The sequence below is a fragment of the Ictidomys tridecemlineatus genome, chromosome 4, assembly GCF_052094955.1.
Source record: "Ictidomys tridecemlineatus isolate mIctTri1 chromosome 4, mIctTri1.hap1, whole genome shotgun sequence".
Taxonomy (NCBI): Eukaryota; Metazoa; Chordata; class Mammalia; order Rodentia; family Sciuridae; genus Ictidomys; species Ictidomys tridecemlineatus.
Genome location: NC_135480.1, coordinates 71,996,899 through 72,022,932, shown reverse-complemented (window position 1 = coordinate 72,022,932; position 26,034 = coordinate 71,996,899). Strand labels below are relative to the sequence as shown.

Sequence of the window (26,034 nt, the reverse complement as noted above, 5' to 3'; positions counted from 1 at the left end):
CCAATTTCTTACCAGAATTTCTCTGATACAGTATCAGCAGGGCATTTGGGGACCCTCATTACAAGCTGACAAGTTTACATATTTAACTTCTACTTAGCCTTTGCTGATGTTGGTGGGGTTATGGTCAGAAACTTATGTGCAGTGTTTGGCTAAAGAAAAGCAGTTATAATCTAAAAGCTTTCTGTCTTTCTAGGATGCCCTTTTCCTGAACCTTTGGTTTAGAGAGGACAGGTTTTTGTTAGGGCTTTTTTTCTGTGTGCATTTGTTGATGTTTCTGAGTTTCTAGCTTGTTCAGTTCCAACCCTGGAATATATGAAGCAAAAAGAAAAACTTAGAGAAATCAGCACCATGCTATTCTTCAGGTCACTATGTCTCTGGTGGTTGGTCTTTCTACTTCTCCCCACCTTTTAGAGTCTTCATATGTTTGCTTTATATATAACAGCTAGGAGTTTCAGTTGTACTTAACAGAAGAAATTAAGAAAAGCCTCCACTTCATTTTCTTGGAAGTAGAAGTGTGTATTATTATTATTATTTGTTTAGCACTTGGCATTTTTCCTGAGATCTAGGACACTATTTGCCACTTCTATTTGAAAGATATCATTCCAAGCTACAAAATCTGGCTGGTGATGCCACTGTAAACATAAAGTTGGCAGTAGTCACTGGCTGAATACAAAAAATGCCGTCTTGTCCTAAATACAGGCATGCATGGCAAAGACACAGTCAATTTGGGAAAGAATACTGTCCATCTTCACCATAATATTTACTATGTGTGTAGCACCTTATTATTATTATTAATAATAGCAATAGCAATGAAAAGAGCAAATTATAATTGCTACCATATCTGAGTGCCCTTTTCGAAATGGTTTGAGCACATCGTGTCATCTAATTCTCACATCAAGCACTTTTGTGTACATGCTTTTGTGAGTATGTCCTTGTTTAGTGTGTAGTGACAGTCTGTACTAAGAAAAAAATAGACTTAAAGAATAAGATACCCTAAATTGCTGTTCTAATTGAGGAGATCAACACTATGTAAGCAGAGAATCAAGAAACAAGGTTTCAGGTGGAGACACATGCCTTGAAGACAATAAAAGCTGGGGATGTGGTAGAATGTGCTTGGGGTGGTAGAAACTACTGTATGGAGTGATTGTGGCAGACCTGTGCAACATGGGTGACCTACCCAGGGAATAGCACTCTATCACGTTCCAAACTTTTTAATGATTATAACAATTTAAATTTTGATGATATGCATATCATCAAAAAGTCAAGTTTTTGCTTTCTATTGGAAGCATAGTTTTATTTCATATGCTCCATGGATTAGTAGTGGAGTTTAAGGTACAAAGAGTTTGAAACTTCAGGTTTAGATTTGTCTATAAATGTGTTCTCCATGTGGGGTCATGCTAGGCAGAAAAACATAATTGTATGTATTTGGAAGACCTTCATATGCACTTTGTATATATTTTACTCATCTTTACAATTTTCTTGGGCAAAGGTTTATTCATATCTCCATTTGTAATTGAGGAAAAAGAGAGTAAGAGGGTAAGCTGCTTCTCTCTGCTTGTATTTTCCAAACCCAGAAAAAATTCTCTATTCATCTCTGCCTTTCCTAGTGCCCAGGGGACTGACCATTATTTACTGTACCACCAAAGGCTTCCTTGCTGGCTTGTTTCTGGTTGGCTAGCTGGATTTGGCTAAAGGGTATCCCCAGCAAGGAATTAGAAGGTGAGAGAAGAAAAGGGCCAGTGTATTAATTCGCTGCCACAGTACTATTAGCAGGTGGTCATACTGTAACTCTATCTCCTGCCAGCTGACACTTCTTCCAAGGCTCCAGTTCGCAAAAGCCTCTGATTTTCTATTTCTTCTCCAGAGAAGTAATCAAGGCTTCTTGCTCCTGTCCTTGAGTCCCCAAGTACCTCATTATTCCTTGTTGATTCCCTTCATTAGAGGAATACTCATAACTCTCTTCATTAAATTAGCTTTAGAATCCCATCTGGATCACATTCTATTTTCTTTGAGGACCCTATGGACATAAGGAGATTATGTAGTTAAATGGCACAATTAGTACATGGAAAACCTAGGATTCCTAAGATTCCAACTCAGGACTTCCTAATTCCAAAACTCCTGTTTTTTTTTTTTCCTACTAAAATTAAATTCTGCTCCTTATCCCTAAAACATTAAATAATACCTAAGTTATGGAACAGATAATGACTCACTCAAATTGACCACCTAAATTGAAGAAGTAATTTTTAACTGGCCAGGTTTTTAGAAATGTGTTTTATACAAATGCAGAATTAGAAGACCTGCATCTTCAGCTATAACAAAGTAGGTGGCAAATTCTTCAGGCATATTCTCAAAACCAAATTTATCCACAATTAGAAAACTTTCTGATGATTATGAGTGTTAAATGTGGTGGTTTTGCTTTAATTAATCCCACATTGGATCTGTAATCATTGCAATATAGTTTAAAAGATTTGGCTATTTAAGACTAAGTGTTTTATAGTTATGCCTTATGATGATCACAATGGCTCTTTTCACTGTAGGCATTAATAAAAGATAATTGACCTTAGCTTCTATGCTTTGCTTTCAGCTAGGGACACAGCTCCTATCATTGTCAATTATCTCACAGTAATTCCAACAACAAAAGTGACTTTTGCTTAATTAAGCAATTTTCTAATCACCTTCCTGGACTGAAGAATGTAACATAGCACAGACTAATATGGCTGCTCCACACGGGTAATTCACACATAGTATAAACTATTTTCTGAGATTGAACAATTTAGGCAATGAGAGTCATGAATACAATTTCAAACTGTAGACACTTGAAGGATAAATTAAGACTCATGCCTATCCCTGGGCCTCAGGCTCAGTGCAGAAAAAACAAACTCTTTGTCTTTGCATATAAAATCCAGCTATTTCTACCTCTCCCCAGGCTTGCTCATTTGAGTTGCTCAGAATTCCTGCAAAGTGCATATTAAGAACACTACACCCCCATGTGGTGGCAAAAATATTTCTGGGAAGTCATGTATGTTCAATAAGGACTTTTCTGTTATTTTATAAAGTTTCTAATTTCTCTAAACATGGTATTTTTAGATATTATTAAAGTTTAAAAAGTTTTGTAGATCAGTAACAATAGCTTTAAAATACTCTGTGTATAAAATTGTTAAAATATATTTCTCTATTTTTTTCTTTGTTAAGTATTTCTGTCAACTAGAGCAGAGATTGAACCCATGAATTGCACAAATAACTGTGTGTGTGTGTGTGTGTGTGTGTGTGTATTAGAATAGTCTATTATACCTTACTGGAGGTGCTAGAAAAATATTTTGGACTGTCAGTCATAAGAAATGGTTTTTGGACCTTGGACTTCTACTTGCCAATTCTGTGGAAATCATTCTTAGCCTCATTATTCTTGTTTGAAAAACAAAGGAATGAGTTCTGCTTAATATTTCATTTCTAAAAACATAATGTATAAAGTAACATTTTATTAAATTATACTTTAAACCCTATTAATTATAACAAATGAAATTTTTAGCTAGTCTTAAATTGTAAAACTAACTAGTATAAAAATTCAGAGGCTCTGTGTACTGAATTTTGAAACACTATCTTTAAAATAAGTTTTATATGTACATTGTGATTTACAAATATGATGAATAAATATACCTACAGTTCAATGTTTACAGTGACATGCACAAACAATGGAGAGAAAGAGTGATTGTGAAACCAGCTGTGTTTTTTTCTAAAATGTCTATAGCTATCTTTTATGTTGCTAATAAAATTTGTACATGCAACTTTGTAAACTTTCAATTTCCACTCAACCTAGAGTAAAGACTGTTTTTTTGGCAGTGCTAATATATTCACCTCATCAGACTTGATGGCATGATATTGATGGGCTTTCTATTTTATTCCCTATTTATCTTATAGAGATATTTTGAGATTGAGTCAAGATGTACTAAAGAGATTTTTATAGAGGTAAAGGGAACTAGTATCTAGAGTTCATCAAGACATGGGCTGTGATAGTATTTATTATTGTTACAGTTTTGAAATAAGAAAAAAAATTAAAATATAGATCAAATTTAGAAAGAAGGAGGTTGGGCAGAGGACAGAGAAGACTGTGGCTTGGATTTCCTGAAGACCTTTGTACTTAACACTTTACTGTGTAGTATAATAGGTGAAGTTGAGAAGGAAAATAAAATACAAAGAAAAAGAAAGAGTCTTTTCTCTGGATTTGGGTAATTAGTAAGAGATTAAAAATAAAGATTTCTCCTAAGTTACTTGCTCAACCACAGTCTTGATGCTCTTTAACAGAGACTTTGAAGAAACATAAGTGCGGCTTACAGGAGGTTTTTGAGAGTCTTGTGGGAACATGCTGCCCAACAATCACCAGGAGAAGGCAGCAGTTTCTAGGCCTCCACCTCACAGGAGATTTCAGAAACAAGAGTTTACAGAATTGATTTGCAAGGTGTTGTGGGCAACTATTTCTTTTATGTCTTTTTGTTGTTGTTTTATTCCTCCTGCATCATCTTCTGGGTTATCCTATAGACAAGCCATTCAACCAAATTCATGTTTCATTTAGAAAACTCTATTTGACAGCAACATTTTTTTTTTATTTCAGTCTCAATGAAGAAACAGACCTGCCCTGAGTCACCATGAGGTTTCTCAGTAATGAGGCTGGAAAAGACCACAATGGGAGTAAACCCAAGTGGTGCAGATCTGACACTTTTGATGATGTTTATTTTATTGACTCAGTATGTTTTATTGTGTGACATGCCTGTTTATGGGATTCTGCCAAGTAACTGAAGAGCAAAACTTTTAAGCCAATGACAAATTTCCCTTTCTAGTGGAGTTTCACAGTAGTCAAAGAGATAGACCATAAAATAATCATATTTTAACTGTAATATATATTATTTAACATATAACATATCTGTAATTGTACATTTGTAAAAATATATATTAACAGTAGAAGGAAATTATATATATATATATATATATATATATATAAAATTTGGATGCATGATATATAATATTATATCATGCATCCAAATAGAAGTAATATAAATGAGAAAAAATTCCACCAAAGATATGAAAATATATGGAGAATAATGCAGGATCATATGCATCTTGTTATTACCTTTGTTGATATTATTAATTCACAATGACAGAGACATTTCTGAAAGTGATACACACTTTATGCATACCTTACTCAGTAAGTAGCTTTTGATCATTTTTTATTTCCAACTAATGTGCTAGATGTTGACCACAGGTTGTAGTTTGGATCGAAGGTCTTCTTCTTCTTCTTTCCCCTCAATCTCTGAATCACTGACAAGTGTGATGAAGGATGACCCACTTATTTTAGTCCTCACTTGCTAGCCACCTCATCTAGGTGACCTGAGCTCAGTTGTGTCTTGTGGAGCTGAATGTAGTTTTTCCCTTCTTTGTGTTCCCACAGAATTTTGATTGAACCTCTGCTAGTTCCCTGGATGTTCTGTGGTATATTTGTTACTATCAAGAGCCTTCAAATTTTCATGATATTCCCAAAAGCTGGATATTCCTAAGATAGGAATAAGGGTGATAAAAATAAATTAAGCATATTTCCTTCATTCAAGCAGTTCAAAATATTATAGAGGAAATAGGAATGTAGGTGCACAATTACCTCACTTAGTGAGGTCCTAGAGCTATGTATTGGGTAAAGAAGTGGAACAGAGGAAATGAGAATTTCTTCCTCATGGTAAAAATGCAGTAGACAGGAGTTCAAAAAGCTTTGTAGATGAGTGAGGGGAATTTCAAAAAAAGATTAGAGAAGGAAAGTTCTTCTATGCAGGAGAAACAGAATATTCAAAGATATAGAGAGGAAGAGAGATATTGAGCAAGTAATTGGATTTGGCTAGAGTAGAAAACAAGTTAAAGAAGACATTCAAATCATGAGAATCTGAAACATCCCTGGGAGTGAGTAGAGAAAAAGGAAATGATAGGTACTGTTACAGAAGCAAAGGGAAGTGAAGGAGCCTCCTGGAGGAAAACTTACCAGCCATGTTTGCTGATAGGTACTCTAGTAAAGGGTCAGGCCTCTGCCCAGGGATGCCCAGCCATGAGCAAGTATGTGCACCACTTGAGGCCTAGAATGAGAAATCACTGTTTCTCCCATGTTGGTTTCGGGACTCTCATTAGTGAACATCCCAGTGTTCAGACACTCTAATTAGATTGGTTCAAGTTCCTAGTTAAGAGATATGGATTTTAAAAAAACATTTCTTCCCCACCAAAGCTATTACTCTTCAAAAGCCAGAGCAGTGCCAAGACTTACTTCAGAGACATTTCCTGGTCCCTAGGGCCCTAATTAAAGGAAGATCTGAACAAAGAGGAACGCTTTGCCTATCTTCCTGAACACAGGGAGGTGGTGTCCCAGAGAGACTTTCTATAATGGTTAACTCTGCAGCTGCAGTGGGTCTTTCGAGGATCATTTCAACTCTGCCTCCCAACTGTTGCAGTAGAGATATTCAGTTGAGGCTGTCTGGATCAAGGCTGGGTGCTTCAGAGGAGATGTCTCAGTGACTAGGGCTTCATTCAAATCCCACATGAAGAGGGCCCAACAATGGAGTTGATATTTTATCTGGGAAGCCAGCTTGTGCATGACTGGAAGGAATGCAGAACAGAGCAATGGCAGCTCAGTGCTCTATCTCAGAAGCTTGAAAAAGAAACCCTCAGTAATCCTATAGTTTCTAGTAATCCTTTCTAGCTGTATTTAGTAAATTTTGGAATATCTAAGCTTGGAATTAAGTATTTTGTGACTCTCAGAGTTTCTAATTTTACATGTAATGCAGTCAAAGGTGAGTTCCATATGTCAGTGGTTTATCGCTTTCAGTGTTATCAGAATAAATTAAATATCTTTTTATGAGTGCTCAGTGTGAGAAAGTTTATCATTATTTTTCAGGTACAAAATCTAAGGCTTCGAGTAGTTTACAGGTTATACCACTTGTCCCACAGGAAACTAACTGTTAGAACTGGGATTAAAATAAAATAAAACTTAGGTTCTTATAAAATTGCTAATGTTACGTAAAATTTGAGTCACAAGTTCAGCATAAGATATGGTGATGATATATTTTATAATTAAAAAAAGTATTTCCTGATCTTTTCCATTCAAAAGGCTAGAAACAATGATAGCTGAATAGCTTTGAACATCCCCATTGCCTCATATATGGTTTCTTTTTTTTTAATTAATTAATTATTTTTTTACTATTTCTTCATATATGGTTTCTAATATCATTTTAAATTTTTCTAATATCATTACCAATTTTCAAGTAAAAAAGCTAAGGCTTCTTGAAAAAAAAATCTCCAAGAAAAAGGCCGATTTTAGGTCTGAGGTAGGAAAAATACAGGAATATCTTGTCATACCAGGAAGCAAGTACCCTATCTACCCAGATACACAGTATCAAAGTGTTAAAAGGATTCAAAAGCCCATTTCCTTCACTGGTCAAAACTAGGTGATATATGGGCATCAATAAGAATTATAATTAGAACAGATTAAAACACACCAAATAGATTTGAACCCATTATTTCAGAATTCTATTTAAAAATCACCTCATTATTACTTTGGAGGATGCTAAGGAATCTATTCATTATTTTGAAAACTGATAAGTAAAGAGAAAGAATGAAATATTTGTTCTGTTAGTTCAATAAAAACTGAAATTTAAAGTAATAAAATTTTTGAGATTTCTCTTTATAGCATTCTTCCGCCTAGTAAATTAGGAAGACATGAAAAATTATGACCTTTTTAAATGGGCAGACCAAGAAAATATTACCAATGGCAAAAACATCACAAAAAGAGAGACAATTAGACGTCATGTGAATTCTGATGGAGGAACACCTCACAGCCTTTGAAAAAATTTTGTCTAAAACACAGAGTCTTTGTCTCTAGAGTCAACTCTCATTTCATGAGAGATACAGGGAACAATAGCATGAGATAATACAACCAGAAAAATCCAGACTGTCAGAAGCACTAGAGGACAATCTACTTTATTTTTTTTGGAACTAATAAATTACAGGAGGGAAAATGGGGGAAAGGAGGAGATATGTTTGTAAGCAGGAGTGTGACTTGTTACTCTTGACTCCACACTCAGTATTCTTATTCCCTGTCCTCCATAATATTAATATACACTTTTTCAAGTGTTACTAGAAAACTAAAGCATGGCAAGAGTTTATGGCCTATGGTAGAAAATACTACTTTCTCCCCACTTCCCTTAGTTATAGTTTTATATCTAAGCAGACTATACATTGTGGGAGCTTAATACATGTTTATTGAATTAAATCATAACTGGATGTGTGAAGCATACAGAAACTGTACTTGACATCTTAAATATTTATGGAGGACAAACATTAAAAGAGAAAAACCATAAGGCTTTAATTTTAGCCTGAGGATAGTTGCCTTCTTACTGAGAAGTTTTAGGCTAGTTGCTTAGGTTCTCTATGTTCTAGTAGAAACAGTGATTACCTTATAGAGCTTTAGAGAGGCTCCAGTGAGATACTGTAGATGGCTACTTTTTAAAGCTGAAAGGCTCTGCCAGTGTATGGATATTCTTATTGATTAGTGCACAGTTTAAAAGCCATAAGAACTCAGAGAAGGCAGCTATTCTCGGGTTCAGAAGTTTGGAAGATTTTCTTTATGAGAGCACAAGTTGAAACTTGGAGAAAATGCAATGCCTCATTTCATGGAAAGCACACTGCAGAGGAAGAACACAGAGAAAGCCAGAAAAAGTTTAGAATTTAAGGCACAGGGTCATGGAGCCAGAAAATATCAGAGCTGGAAGGGATACTAGCAATTGTCTAGCCTAACTATTGGATTTAAAAGTTAAGAAATCTAAGGCCCAGAGAGAATAAGTGTCTTGCCCAAGATGAAAACAGCTGGTAAGTGCCTGAGACAAGGACTTCAGGCATTACTTTTCTTCCTCCTATGAAAGCGTCCTCTTAATGGTAAAATTTGGCTGACCAGAACTGAGGAGGTTAAGATTGGTTGAGCAGAATAAGGTAATTAGATTTGGGGGGTAGGGTGGGGGAAAGGCTTTAACTTTAGGTTTTGGATGTGATCTCCTGTGCAATTGTGAGCCTTGATACAATTTTTTCAAAGGAGAATTATAGAAAGAATCAGTGGGTTGAGAACAGTATATTTTACACTAGAATGAGTAAAGGTTGGCATAGCAAGGAACTATAGAATGTCATGCAGGTCCTCATGTGATCCCGAGGTATGCTGATGCTTGGGGAGGGGGGTAGGAAAAAAAGGGGGGAAATTCTAAGGAGAATATCAAAAGCCATTGATGACAGGTCTGAAATAATCATATAGGACTACATAGGATTACGAGTAGATTTATAAAATCATAGAATTTTGCATAGACAAAGTATAGAAGATACTATTACATAGCTTCTACAATCAATAGATATTCCAGAAACAAAAGGTGACACTGATAGCAAGTGACAAAGTCAAAATTCAAGTCTACTGCCATTTTTACCATTAAGGTTTCTTAACCTGGGATTCATGGATCCTCAAGGAATTGATGACTGAGTCTTATTTGCTAACCTCTGTGGAGATATGTGCATCGTTTGAATTATTCATATTAATGTGTTTTGTAGAGGAATTAGTGGGAGAATTTAGAGGGGAATTGGGTGGGCAGGGGAGTGATCAGTGGAAACAATGTCCATAACTTGTAATAGATCCCTTCAAGAGAGGGAAGATGGCCGCTGCGTACAGGGGTTGCTGAAGTGTTGAGCGTGGGGCTCTGAGCAGCGGCTTTAATCGAGATTTTAAGTAGCGTGTTAGAACTCCTTTCACCATTAATCTGTAGTGGATCACCTTGCTAAGCAGCAGAAAAAACAAGGAGATCGAAAGAGAGACGCTTTTCTGCTCAGAGCCGTGGGTGCTCTGCGCCCATCTGCTGCCTCTTTCTCTTCGCTACTGGCAGAGGAGCTGAATACGTAATCATCAGCGGATTGTAAGTACCTGACAAAGAAACCTCAGTACAACACCTTTTTTTTTTTTTTTGAATATTTTCTATGCAAAGAGAGTTAGTGGATTGGGATTGTTGGCTGGGCGGTGGTTTCGGGGCCGAAAATCCACTCCGCGGAAGCCGCCATTTGCTTCCTGCTCTGACTACATCGTCCTGCTGCCGCACCTAGAGACGGGAACTGGGCTGTGTGCCGAGTCCTATCCTCTGAAGGCGGGACCACGACTCCGAACGCAGCGGTTGCGTGTTCCCTGCTGCACCTTTGGGCAAAAACGGTTCTGGAGTTGCTTGGCAGTCCCCTGCAAGGGAACCCGCGCTCCGGAGGGAGGGGCTGGAGAGCTGTGGCGGCAGCCGCTTGGACACAGGCACCTAGACAACCGCGGCGCCAGAGCGCGGCCCACAGCCTGCCTGCTCAGGATCACTAGGCAAAGCTGAGCTGACGTGGAGCTAAGGCGTGCAGCCGGGGCCCCTCAGAAAACACACACTGAGCACGAATCAGTGGCATGCAAGCTCTGGTTCGCCTGCTTCTCCTGTCTCAGCACTAACGATCCCACTGAAATAACTAGTCCCACCTGAACTCACAGAGGTAAAAACCAACTGAGCACCATAGCCGGACCCAGGGAATCAGGAGGGACGTGGGACCTGCAGAGCAGAACTCACAGCTATTGCTTTCCACCAGTGCTGACAACAGAGGTCCCTTGCACCAGATACCAGGGGAGTCACTACCTGAGGGCAAACAAGTTCGCTGGGGCCCTCAGCCCCAAGCCATACAAACTTGGGGTCTGAGGGAGGCAAACAGAAAGGGTGTGGCCAGGCATCCATGAAAACAGAGCTCCCAGGAGCAGCAGACCCAGCGTGTAGCCAGTAGTGTGGTAAGCGTCACAGGTGAGCGGGGCCTGGATTGAGGAACCACAAGAGAAGGCTCTAAGTACTCAGGATTGGAGACCCACACAGTCTGGGAAGAAGAGCTGAGGCACAGTGATTGGTTCCTACCTATCAAGAAAAGAAGCCTGGCCCAGTGGGCACAGCTCCACCTACTGGAAGAGAAGTTAACCGAGCTCTATGACTGCATTTATTATTATTATTATTTTTCAATGATTATTATTAGTACTTTTTAAAATTTTTCTATTTTTTTATCTTTTTATTTTTTTATCTTTATTTTTATTTTTTTATTTTATTTTTTTTTACTTTTTGATGTTGATTAGTTGTTGTTCTTTAACTTTCTTATTAATGGTTTCAATTTTTTAAATTCTTTTTATTCTATTATGGTTACTATTATCTTTTAAACTTTAATTTTCATTTTTTATTATCACTATAACTTTTTTTTGTTTTAAAGTCTTAATTTTTTGTTCTTTTCTTTCTTTCTTTTTACTTTTTTCTTCTGTCTTTTCATTTCTTTTCAATTTTCTTACTTCCCCTTTCCTGAACTCTACCTGCCTACACTCATTCTCTTTAGTGACTTCTTCCCTTCCCTTCTATTATCTCTCCTCCCAAGCATCCAATAAATTTATAAGAATAAACATTAACTCAGCAGTCAAACAGAACAAGAAGTAACATGAGCATAAAAAAGCAAGGAAGAAAAGGAGTACAAACAATGAAGGACAGCCTAAATATTCAGGAGGACTTAGAGTCATCAGAAAAATGGCCATATAAAGAACTCAAGGAACACCTTAGACAGATGGAAAAGAATCTTAAAGATCACATTGAAAGTGAATTACAGAAACAGATAAAAGAAGAAGTTAAGCATCTTTATCAGGAAATAGAGATTATTAAAAAAAATCAAAATATAATTCTGGAAATGAAGGAAACGGTAAACCAAATTAAAAACTCTATCGAGAGTATCACCAACAGAGTGGAACAAGTAGAAGCCAGAACGTCAGATAATGAAGACAAAATATATCATCTTGAAAGGAGTCTAGCCAACTCAGATAGGCTGGTAAAAAATCACGAGAAAAACATCCAAGAGATTTGGGATAATATAAAAAAACCAAATTTGCGAGTCATCGGGATAGAAGAAGGCACAGAGATTAATACCAAGGGAATGAGTAACCTGCTGAATGAAATAATTACAGAAAACTTTCCAGAAATAAAAAAGGAAACAGATATACAAATTGTAGATGCATACAGGACACCGAGCACACAAAATCACAGTAGACCAACACCAAGACACATTGTTATGAAGATATCCAACATACAGAACAAAGAGAAAATATTAAAAGCTACAAGAGAAAAGAGGCAGATTACATTTAGGGGTAAACCAATAAGGTTAACAACGGATTTTTCATCACAGACGCTAAAAGCGAGAAGATCCTGGAACAACGTATTTCAAACACTGAAAGACAATGGTTGCCAACCAAGAATTTTGTATCCAGCAAAATTAAGCTTCAGGTACGACAACGAAATAAAAATCTTTCAGGATAAACAAAAACTAAAAGAATTCGTAGCCAGAAAACCAGCATTGCAAAGCGTCTTGAGCAAAACATTACATGAGGAAGAAATGAAAAACAATAACCAAAACCATCAGTGGGAAGTGCCTCTATAAAGCCAGAGGGCGGGGGAAAGCTAAGCTAGGAGAAACAAACTAAAAGAAGATAAATAATCAAACATGACTGGAAGTACAAACCATACATCAATAGTAACTCTAAACGTTAATGGCTTAAACTCTCCAATAAAGCGACATAGGCTGGTAACATGGATTAAAAAAACAAACCCAACAATATGCTGCCTCCAGGAGACGCATCTGATTGGAAAAGACATACACAGGCTGAAGGTGAAAGGTTGGGAAAAAATATACCACGCACACGGACCTCGCAAGCAGGCAGGTGTGGCCATCCTCATATCGAATAAAATCGACTTCAAGACTAAATTAATCAAAAGGGATAAGGAAGGGCATTATATACTGTTAAAAGGAACCATTCACCAACAAGACATAACAATCATCAATATTTATGCACCAAATAATGGGGCTGTGATGTTCATGAAAGAAATTCTCATCAAGTTCAAGAATCAAATAGACCACAATACAATAATTATGGGTGACTTCAACACACCTCTCTCACCATTGGACAGATCTTCCAAACAAAAGTTGAATAAAGAAACTATAGAACTCAATATCACAATCAACAACCTAGACTTAACTGACATATATAGAATATATCATCCAACATCAAGTGGCTATACTTTTTTTTCAACAGCACATGGATCCTTCTCAAAAATAGACCATGTATTATGTCATAGGGCATCCCTCAGTAAATATACAGGGGTGGAGATAATACCATGCATTTTATCTGATCATAATGCAATAAAAATGGAAATCAATGATAAAAGAAGGAAGGAAAAATCCTACATCACATGGAAAATGAACAATATGTTACTGAATGATCAATGGGTTACAGAAGACATAAAGAAGGAAATTAAAAAATTCTTAGAGATAAATGAAAACACAGACACAACATATCGGAATCTATGGGACACAATGAAAGCAGTTTTAAGAGGGAAATTCATCGCCTGGAGGTCATACCTCAAAAAAAGGAAAAACCAACAAATAAATGAGCTCACACTCCATCTCAAAGCCCTAGAAAAGGAAGAGCAAAACAACAGCAAATGTAGCAGAAGGCAAGAAATAATTAAAATCAGAGCGGAAATCAATGAAATTGAAATAAAAGAAACTATTGAAAAAATTAACAAAACTAAAAGTTGGTTCTTTGAAAAAATAAATAAGATTGACAGACCCCTAGCCATGCTAACGAAGAGAAGAAGAGAGAGAACTCAAATTACTAACATACGGGATGAAAAAGGCAATATTACAACAGACACAACAGAAATACAGAAGACAATTAGAAATTATTTTGAAAACCTATATTCCAATAAAATAGAGGATAGTGAAGACATCGATAAATTCCTTAAGTCATATGATTTGCCCAGACTGAGTCAGGAGGATACCCACAACTTAAACAGACCAATATCAATAGATGAAATAGAAGAAGCAATCAAAAGACTTCCAACCAAGAAAAGCCCAGGACCGGATGGGTATACAGCGGAGTTTTACAAAACCTTTAAAGAAGAATTAATACCAATACTTTTCAAGTTATTTCAGGAAATAGAAAAAGAGGGAGCTCTGCCAAATTCATTCTATGAGGCCAACATCACCCTGATTCCGAAACCAGACAAAGACACCTCAAAGAAAGAAAACTACAGACCAATATCCCTGATGAACTTAGATGCAAAAATCCTCAATAAAATTCTGGCGAATCGGATACAAAGGCACATCAAAAAAATTGTACACCATGATCAAGTAGGATTCATCCCTGGGATGCAAGGATGGTTCAATATACGGAAATCAATAAATGTTATTCACCACATCAATCGACTTAAAGATAAGAACCATATGATCATCTCAATAGACACAGAAAAAGCTTTCGACAAAGTACAGCATCCCTTTATGTTCAAAACACTAGAAAAACTAGGGATAACAGGATCTTACCTCGACATTGTAAAAGCTATTTATGCCAAGCCTCAGGCTAGCATCATTCTGAATGGAGAAAAATTAGAGGCATTCCCCCTAAAATCTGGAACAAGACAGGGATGCCCTCTATCACCACTTCTATTCAATATAGTTCTCGAAACACTGGCCAGAGCAATTAGACAGACGAAAGAAATTAAAGGCATAAAAATAGGAAAAGAAGAACTTAAATTATCACTTTTTGCGGACGACATGATTCTATACCTAGAAGAACCAAAAGGGTCCACAAAAAAACTACTAGAACTAATAAATGAATTCAGCAAAGTAGCAGGATATAAAATTAACACGCATAAATCAAAGGCATTTCTGTATATCAAAACTTCTGAAATGGAAATGAGGAAAAACACTCCATTCACAATATCCTCAAAGAAAATAAAATACTTGGGAATCAACCTAACAAAAGAGGTGAAAGATCTATACAATGAAAACTACAAAACCCTAAAGAGAGAAGTAGAAGAAGATCTTAGAAGATGGAAAAATATACCCTGTTCATGGATAGGCAGAACTAACATCATCAAAATGGCGATATTACCAAAAGTTCTCTATAGGTTTAATGCAATCCCAATCAAAATCCCAACGGCATTTCTTGTAGAAATAGATAAAGCAACCAGGAAATTCATATGGAAAAATAAAAGGCCCAGAATAGCAAAAGCAATTCTAAGCAGGAAGTGTGAATCAGGCGGTATAGCGATACCAGATTTCAAACTATATTACAGAGCAATAGTAACAAAGACAGCATGGTACTGGTACCAAAACAGACGGGTGGACCAATGGTACAGAATAGAGGACACAGAGACTAATCCACAAAGCTACAACTATCTTATATTTGATAAAGGAGCTAAAAGCATGCAATGGAGGAAGGATAGCATCTTCAACAAATGGTGCTGGGAAAACTGGAAATCCATTTGCAACAAAATGAATCTGAATCCCCTCCTCTCGCCATGCACAAAAGTTAACTCAAAGTGGATCAAGGAACTAGATATCAAAACAGAGACTCTACGCCTGATAGAGGAAAAAGTTGGCTCCGATCTACATATTGTGGGGTCGGGTTCCAAATTCCTTAACAGGACACCTATAGCACAAGAGTTAATAACAAGAATCAACAAATGGGACTTACTTAAACTGAAAAGTTTTTTCTCAGCAAGAGAAACAATAAGAGAGGTAAATAGGGAGCCTACATCATGGGAACAAATTTTTACTCCTCACACTTCAGATAGAGCCCTAATATCCAGAGTATACAAAGAACTCAAAAAATTAAACAATAAGAAAACAAATAACCCAATCAACAAATGGGCCAAAGACCTAAATAGACACTTCTCAGAGGAGGACATACAATCAATCAACAAATATATGAAAAAATGTTCACCTTCTCTAGCAGTTAGAGAAATGCAAATCAAAACCACCCTAAGATACCACCTCACTCCAGTAAGATTGGCAGCCATTATGAACTCAAACAACAACAAGTGCTGGCGAGGATGTGGGGAAAAGGGTACTCTTGTACATTGCTGGTGGGACTGCAAACTAGTGCAGCCAATTTGGAAAGCAGTATGGAGATTCCTGGGAAAGCTGGGAATGGAACCACCATTTGACCCAGCTATTGCCCTTCTCAGACTATTCCCTGAAGACCTTAAAAGAGCTTATTACAGGGATACTGCCACATCGATGTTCATAGCGGCACAATTCACAATTGCTAGACTGTGGAACCAACCCAGATGCCCTTCAATAGATGAATGGATAAAAAAAATGTGGCATTTATACACCATGGAATATTACGCAGCACTAAAAAATGACAAAATCATGGATTTTGCAGGGAAATGGATGGCACTAGAGCAGATTATGCTTAGTGAAGCTAGCCAATCCCTAAAAAACAAATACCAAATGTCTTCTTTGATATAATGAGAATAACCAGGATCAGAGCAGGGAGGAAGAGCAGGAAGGAAAGATCAACATTAAACAGATACAATAGGTGGGAGGGAAAGGGAGAGAAAAGAGAAATTGCATGGTAATGGAGGGAGAAGCCCATTGTTATACTAAAGCACTCATAAGAGGTTGCGAGGGGAATGGGTAAATAAACAAGGAGAGAAGTGAAATATAGTAGATGGGGTAGAGAGACAAGATGGGAGGGGAGGGGGGGGATAGTAGAGGATAGGAAAGGGAGCAGAATACAACAGATACTAATAGGGCATTATGTAAAAATGTGGATGTGTAACAGATGTGATTCTGCAATCTGTATTTGGGGTAAAAATGGGAGTTCATAACCAACTTGAATCTAATGTATGAAACATGATATGTCAATAGCTTTGTAATGTTTTGAACAACCAATAAAAAATAAATAAAAAAAAAATAAAAAATAAAAAAAAAAAATAAATAAAAAAAAAAAGAAATCTTGAGAATACTATTTTGTCAATTCCCAAGACTTGTGAGTATTGTTAAAAGGAGGACAAAGTCATGCTAAATGCAAATACTATCAGAAAGCACAAGCAATAAATCACATAATATTAAAAAAAAAAAAAAAAAAAAAAAAAAAGATCCCTTCAAAATCAACATGGTCTCCCAAAGGTTAAGAACTTTAAAATGTACACTGATAATTTAAAACAATGTTATTTGGAATAAGTATTTTTATATATTTATCCCCTTAAAGGTTTTTTTTCCCCCTCCTAATTTACCTCAAAGAATACCTAGAAATGGGAGAGAGTTTACATGTCCTGGACCCCATGTAAGTGTCTGTGACCCTGGAGCTCTGCTGGTATCTATGGAAGTATTCCTAGTCTTGATTGGTAGGAGTCATGCTGATATTCACATGTGGAGATTGTGGCTGGTGATGATATCCCCAGCATCTTGTATTGGAATAGTTAGGGCTTAAAGATTTGGTTCATTCTTGCTTCTATTTTTACTTCACTATATCCCCTGCATCCTGGGTCTGTTCTCCATCCAGCCTCTGGCTTAGGCATTATCCTCTGCCCCTACCCTCTGCTCTGTGTTCAACATAGAAGCTGTATGGATAGGTATGGAGACTCTCAGCTGCTGCATGTTGTCCTATATAGAGGGCATGGAAGTATTTTTTTTTTCATGACACATGTCTGCAAAGAATGATTATTGGGTGACATCTCTTATCTACTCTAAATCTAAATGCTCTTTGAAACCACTTTTGTCTTAACTATAGTTACTCTATTTGGCACAGAGCCTCATTTGTCACCCTGTAAAACAGAGACTATGGTAGTAATAGTTAAGTAGGATAATGCTTATGTATGTCTTAGAATTCTTACTGGAATTGAAGGTATTATTATTATTATATTATTATTATTTTACTTTTATTTTTATGTATTAGGTCTTTTTTCCTTTTAGTATTCCTAATACCTAGCACAAAGCTTGGGACGTAATAGGAACTTGGTAAATATTTGATTAATCACTTTAGACAGTGGTCCCTATGTGGTGCTAAAATAACAACAACAAACCAGAAAATCTTAACTAATATATGAGTTTACCTATAATCAGTCCAGAAAATATATGATTTTTGGTATCTCAGAACATGTAAACATCTGTATTACAAAAAATATTCTTGAAAAGTACATACTGTCTGAAGAAACTACATCATATTTCTGAATATGTTTGTCACAAGGTATTTGCTTACCATATGCTGCTGATTTAGGTTCAAAAGACACGCTGTTTTGTATTTTTAAATGCTGTACTATATCCAATTTGGTAGTTCCAAACTTAGATTGAAATTACTTAGAAAGCACACACATTAGGCTGTGATGAACTCTAACTTGGCAGTCAATGAAGTGTTGTCTTTTTTGTTTCTTCCTTTTTACAATCATGGCGTAATGCACTTCACAATTCATCTTTATTATACAACTAGTTCCTTCCTTGTAGTTATGTGGCAGTTCCAAACAATAGAGCAGTTGCCATCTAGTGGGATAATACTGTAATGACATTAAGGACGCCAAATATAAAACTTAAGTCAATAAGATAGGAACAGTGATATATACGCCTAGAAGAAACTTATCAGATCTGTTTATGAGTTTTGTGATAGTGATATTATTTGATGCTAAATCAGTATGTTGTAACTTCATAAAAATATCTCAAAATTTGATTTTTTTTGTATTAAAGCAAACGAATTAAACCACAATGAGATGCTTCTACAGACCTATTAGAATGATTCAACAACAACAACAAACAATAACACCAAAAATTGATGAGGATATGAAGCAAGCAGAGCTTATACACACACTTCTAATGGAATGCAAGTGGCACAATCACCCTGGAAAAAGGTTTGGCAGTTTCTTATACAGTTAAACTTTGCCATAAACCCAGCCAGCAATCACATTTATAGGCATTTATTTAAGAGAAATAAAAATATATTTTCAAACAATATCTCTACACAAATGTTCAAGGAAGCTTTATCTATAATCATCAATAGCTGGAAAACAAATATCCATTGGATAATTAATGAATGAACTGTGGTAAATCCACACAATGAAATACTTGTCTGCGATATGAACAAGTTAATCCTCAATACACAAGACACTGATGACTCACAGATGTATCATGTTAACTGAGAGACATCAGACTACATATTGTATGATTTCATTAGTATGAAATTATAGAAATGGGAAAACTTTAGGGTTAGAAATCAGATCAGTGGTTAACAGGTTCTGAGAGACTGAAGAAGGGGATGGTTCACAAACAGATATGAGAAAACTTAGGGCTGAGGAAAATGGTCCCCATCCTTATTGAATGTTGCAATGGTTACATGAATTTAAAAGTTTACCAAAATATTTCTGATGTACTTAAAAAATTATGCCTCAATAAACAAAAATGGCAGTAAAATACTTTAAAATAATGGATTAAATAACTATGCAGATTTGATCCCTAATCAATGAAAAAGATGAGAAGGGCTATCAGTTATCATGTGATATAGGATCATGAGTCCGGAAATAAGAATTTCAGACAAAGAAGAGAAAGAGCTCTTCACACACAGGCTGCAAAAATTTTAGACTGACTCATCTCAATTCTAATAATTCTAAGAAGGAAAGTTTTTAAAAGTTTTATTTGTTTCTATTCTGTCCTAGTGTTTGTAGATAAGTCTAGTTTTTAATCTCTTTCTTTTATTTCCTGTATACCAATAATCCGTCAACCACTGTACTGGGTAACCAACATATACCAGTGAATAATATCTTAATTATTTTTTTTTTCTACAAAGCATTTCTACTATTATTACACAGACTTGTTAGGCAGGGCAGGCAATTATCCTGGGATCCTTCGCCATCAAATAAGTGAAGCTGTTTTAAAAGTTCATTTCCTTAATTCTAAAACTTTACATTGCTTTTACATTTAATAACCTATGTGGAGTTAAATTGTTGACTTTTCTAAATGCCTCAGAATTAAGGCAAATACAGCAAATGTCATAAGCTACAGGATAAAGTGATGACTCAGACAACAATAGCCACAGATGAGCAATAGTGACATCTTGGTATGGGATGGGTATAGTCTCTGTGTGTGTGTTTTCTTTGTGTGCAACTTTTTTCATATTTACAAATATATGCCCATTGAAGATTTTAAGCTGAGAAAAATCTACACTCTTATTTCACCATGAAAGGGAATTGATAATCTGGGTTACTTTGCCCAACATAACACTGCTGAGAAGTGGCAGGACTTGAGACTCAGAATAATTTACGCCACACCCAGCATCTTCTTCATGAGGCAGGTACAGGCCTTTCCTGCATTGATTGCCCCTGATAATATATGTAGAAGATTTCCTGGCAAGGAAGAATCTGAGGGGAAGGCCAAGAGGAGAGGGAATCGTGTTCTTCAGTACTCCTCATGTGCCAATTGGGGAATGGATTTCTTTAGGTATTGGAGTCCTTTCATGTGGGAATATAAACTAACCACTCTGGGAATCAGCATGCAGCTGTTATTCAAACAACACTCTCTGCTTTTCCAAACATCTCTTTCAAGGATAGCCTTTTGCAAAGGCTATTTCTGTCTAGTGTTTTATTCACCTAAATCTTTCCAATAGAATGAATCATCCTAACTTGTAGGTCAATAAAATAAAAAGTTGATAGTAATCAGGTGATGGATTAGGCAAGAATCTCATTAATCTGGATTTCAGTTTTAAAATGGAAAGTGAAGCCTTTATTATCTGTAACAGAGCTTTGAATCCCCATGTATGAAATCACATTTTGAGCATTTACTATGTAATAAGCATCCTCTTTAATTTAATCCACACAATATGCTTTGTGTAGTTCCAATGTACAGATGAAGAAATGAAAGGTTCAAATATGTTAGATAACATGCTCCAAGACATAGAGCTAGTAAGTTAGGGAATAATGGTTTGCTTCTGAATCTAACTCCCAAGATTTTTTCCTTTCTAATTTGAATTTTTAGTAACTAACAATTTCATTCTTCCTTGGATGAACTTTTATGCCCAGCCAAATTCTACTATTCCAGTTTAAGATACATTGAACTTGTGTATGTGAAAAGGATTAGTCTATAATGAACATCTATTATATATTAGGCTAAATGTATTACAATATACTATTATATTTAAAGCTTACATAGGCTTTGAGGGGTAGGTATCATTACTATTATTTTAAATAAGAAACTGACACAGAAAATGGTTTCATAATTTCCCCAAGGTTATCTAACTAACCAGATCATGCTGTAGCTGAGATTCAGATCCAGCTTTATAGAAAGAATTTCTAAAGCTCAGGCTTTATGTAGTAGATGAACATGGTCTTTGGAATCCAATAGGTCTAATTTTGAATTTCATTTATCCCGCAAAGTCAACCACCATAACTTTTTATTTTCTTCATTGTATAATTATTTATGAAGATGCATATTTCCCATGCTAGACTATAAATATCTTGGAGAGGGATAAGCTATTTCTATTGAACTTTCTATTCTTCTCTTTTCCTTAGTAATTAACCCTAAACAATTAAAATAGTGCCTACTTTATAGCGATCCAATAAAGTGATTGAGTAGGATGTAAGTTTGAATTACCGAATAATTTGAAATTGGATGATGGCTAAGCCTGAGCAGGTGAACTCATTAATTTACCCATATATTCAATCCACAGTTATTTTCTGATGACTTATTATATACTACATCCTATGCCTGGTAGGCTGAGATGATAATATGTTGGTACACAACAATGTGCTATACCAAGAAGTATATAATAACCTGTGCCAGACCAGTTGCTGACTATTTTGAGTATCATCCCAACAAAGTTCCTAGGCTGTGATGATGTGCACACACACAAAAAGATATGATCACTATATTCATGTAAATCTCAAATAAGCAGTAGATATCAGGATCATGTGATCTAATCTAGACTGAAAATAATCTATGACAACAACCAAGAAGAGAAAAATCCAAGAAATTCCTCCAACATAACAAAATCAATTTTCACCTGTGAAGGTTCAAAGGACACTATTATTTTAAGGGAATTAATTGTTTCCTATAAGTAGTACTATTCAATTATTCATCTCCACAGTATTCTTGCATCCTGTGATGGATGTATCAATAATAAGTTAGATGATGCTCAAGTCCTCCACAGAAGGAGTATTGCACTTCATTAAGTGTCTGTAGAAGTGAGCAGAAGGTGTTATGGGAATACTCATTAATGTCCTTTTAAAGAGTAGTCTAATTACTTTGTGAATAAATTCTATAATCTGGGTCAAAAGCTCAGGAAAAAGGGTCACATTTGATATAATAAAATAAACATTTTACTAGTGGGGACAAGCAGAAAATAATAGAAATTCTCTTAAACTGGTAGAAGAAAACAAACTTACAGTCAGAATGGGATGCCAAAGAAGACTGAACACTTTATATTTAATGAGTTATTTTTATCTAGTTGCTTTTGAATTTTTACAAGAAGGATAAGAAGTGAATGGCAACCTGTGTAACTCTACATCATGTACAACCAGATGAGTGAGAAGTTATACTCCATTTATGTATGACATGTCAAAATGCACTGTCATGCACAACTAATAAGAACAAATATATATATGTAATTATATATAATATGAATATGTATATATATTTTTTATTATATATAATTGTATATATATACATATATACGTGTGTGTATATATATATAAATATGTATATATATATATATAAATTTATATATATATATATAAATAAAGAGTGAACGGCCTAATTAGTTAAAGGACTAGCTAAATATGGCAAAATAATTTCTATACATTACTGAGATAATAGTAATACAGTGTTGTTATATGGATCAAATGTGTGTGATGTTTCCCTCTTAGACCTTAAAATTACTCAAAAGATCTTGAAAAGTTAAGAGAAGGGAATGTTAAGGGAAGGGAAGACCATTTCCTTGTGAAGTGCTTTGGAAGGCTGGGTTAGTTATGCCCTTACCCAGGAGAGCTTGCTTAACCTACTACAAATGGAGAATGTCTTTTATGGTAGTAGTTTTTCCTTGTGCTCAGTGTACTAAGATAAAAAGAATTGAGATTTTATAGAAAGGAGTTCTATTCATGTGTAGCAATAGAAACTGATCAATTCAATTTAACAAGCATTTACAGAACACATATAAGTAAAAATTACAGTATGTTCTGGGCATTATGGAGGATGTAAAGACTCAAAAATCAAGTTTGTTGCCCATTTGAAACCTATAATCCTGTAAGTACTCAATATGAATCCATTTTTAATTATTCCATTGTTAATATATGATAAATACTATGAAAAGTTCAAACTACCATGAAATTTGAAGAAGAACAAGATCATTCCCTCTCTGATATTAGAAAGACAAATATAGCTATCTTCTCATTCCCTCTCTTAAAGCTTTCTTGTTTTCTCCACACCTATTGGATCAGTAAAAGTGGCTTAGCATTATGCATGTGATCCTCCATAAACTGATACTGCCTTCATTTTCACTTTAGTTTTAAATGACAGTACTAGTGAATAGCTTTTAGCACCTTCTTCACTTGCTATCCATCAATCCCAGAATTCCAGACTAAGCATAGTGGCTAGCACATAGCCAGCATTCAGAAAATAATTTTGAATAAATTAATGAATAAGTATATCATTGTGTTTTCTGACTTCTTGCCTTTAAGTATGCTGTTCGACTAGTATGGAAGATTGTGCTTTATCTAACACCTCTGAACTCATGTTTCAAAGCTTACCTGCTTGAATACCTAAGCTCATTTTTCTCATCTTTAAATGGGGCTACTAATAATATCTATGCAAGAGGATTGTTGTAAGGATTAAGTCAATTATTATGAAGGGCTTAGAATAGTACTTGGTATAAGATGAGTGCTATATAAATGTTAACTCTTACATTTGGGTGTCCCCTAAATATTTATGGGAACAACTGAAGAACAACTATATGGAGGAGGGAGAATCAATAGTCTTTGTATAAGTGGAAAGACTAGGTAGGGTTTTGGCAAGGAGAGTTGGAGGTAAACTGTACAGAGAAAGTCATTATAGGGGAAGATTGAGTCAAGTAAGGTCTAACACGGGGACATTTATTCCACCCCCCCACACACACACGCACTCTCAACAGAGGGCCAACTGCTAGAAAATGTTTTGGAAAGCATTCCTCCTGCAAATCTAATTTCTTTCTGTTTTATTGTCTCTTAACATCTCCTGTGGGAGGCAATAAACTGATGAAATAAAAAGAAATTGCAGGTTTGTAATGTTGACTAGAAAGGGCATAAACTCCAAGCTCTCTAGGTAGACTCTCCACTAATTGTAAGCCAGGAAAAATTTATAACAAATGCATCTAAGCCAATATCTATAGAAAATATTTTGGAATAAGATGCAAAAACTTCCCTAGCTTGTTGCTATATAGATAGTCCCTGCCCCCATCAAAAACCATAATTCCTCAAATTCTATAAGAGATTTTGAAAAAGGCAAATGATACAAATATAGCTCACAAAATATATGTGAAGCAGATTTTCTAGATTAGGTAACACTCCTACACTGGCTTCCACTGTAAAATTGATGACATTTTAAAACATCATTCTAAAATCCTCAGTTCAGTAGAATGACTGCTATATCCCTGACAGGCATTTGAATGCTTATCTAACATTTCTTCTCCTGAGAGAGAAGGAGTAAATTGAGAGGTATGGTGAATGGGGGAGAGGATATTTCTTATTTATATAGCCTCTGCTGGGGAGGGTGGGAAATGGTGTCTTGGAGGAGATGTTGAGGACAAAGCCAGAATTGTATTGTCAAAATCAGACTGTCAATTATAGAGGATGGACAGAGAATGTGATCAGGAATATGGATCTAAATAAGGGCAACAGATGGAGAAAAAAAAGCAATACCAAGAGTGGGAAATAAACTAATAGGAAAACAGAAGCTGATGTAACTTCAGACATGGGCTGTGAATATAGTTAGGGTTTATAATACAGCCTGATTAGCATGAAGAAGCTAGGTTGGTTTGGGGGAACAGGAAGAGACAGTCCCTGTTAGGAGGGTAAGAAAGTGAAACATTATCAGGAACTAGGAACTAGGAGTTCCCTTAAGGAACTCCTAGTCATGCAAACAAAACAGTTATAATACTTGTGGCTTATTAAATTTTCTTTGCTTTTCAGAATTTTATTGAGCTCCTATATTAGAGCAGGAAGTTTGCTAGTGTAGGAATTGGCAGTGAATTGATGATACTGTCTTTGTTTCCTAAGAGTTAGCTGGATAATGGGATGATAGAGTAGGGTCAGATCAGGACAGGGACAGAATAATCATGGCAGAATAAATAGCATATATATAGTTAGGCAAAAGAGAATTTGTTAAAAAATATTTTCCTCACATTGGCCATTAAATTCAACATTTTCTTCAGGAAATTTTCAATGCAAGCTAGGTTTTGGTCTGATATTTTTTCCCCTACCTACCCACAGGATGCTACTTTTCCCATAATATATTCTATTAGATTGTTCACTTGCTGTGAGCTGATATGGTGCACACCTTTAATCCCAGTGACTCAGGAGACTGAGGCAGGCGCATAAGTTCAAGACTAGGCTGGACAACATAGCAAAACTGTGTCTCAAAGAATTAAGAAAAGCTTGGATATAGCTCAGTAGACCACCTGTTTCAATCCCCCATACCAAAAAGAAAAAGAAAAGTTCTATTCACTTGCTGTCAGAGTTCCCACTGTGAATGCTCCATTGGAAGGAACAAATTCTATCTCTGTTATACTGCAAGTGCCTAGCTCTCTGACTAATACATAGACATTCAACAAATATTTGTTAAATGAATAGATGAATAACTAACTGAATAGATACAGAACCTTTAATAGGATATTTCTTTTGGCATTCAGTACCAGGGTGGTGGAAAGGAATTATAAGAAAGATTAAGACCTCAAAAAGCACTTTTTTGGAGACATTATTTGGACACTTGAAACTGTAAAAATAATATCTAAATTATTTATTGAACTACTGACTTCACTTTTGGTTTTCTACCAAAATAGAATTTTGGATATGCTGGAAGTCTCATCTTGTTATCAAATGTGATTGCTTCTTTATATGAAAACGAGGTGTATTTTTTGTTTAAAGTAACAAAACC

General features: G+C 35.7%; 1 protein-coding gene across 12 annotated transcripts in view; it reads left to right on the top strand.

Annotated features, from left to right (window-relative positions):
* The window catches only part of Dlg2 (discs large MAGUK scaffold protein 2), a 1,969,681-nt gene that overhangs the window by 761,539 nt on the left and 1,182,108 nt on the right, over nucleotides 1-26,034 (top strand). Inside the window, exon 1 of one of the 12 annotated variants that reach the window (XM_040285034.2) lies at nucleotides 18,640-18,773. The exons of the other annotated variants lie outside the window; for them this stretch is intronic. Within the exon in view, the coding sequence (XP_040140968.2) occupies nucleotides 18,744-18,773 (30 nt within the window). The 5' untranslated portion in view covers nucleotides 18,640-18,743. Of the gene's footprint in view, nucleotides 1-18,639; nucleotides 18,774-26,034 lie in introns of those variants that run through there. 12 annotated transcript variants of the gene reach the window in all.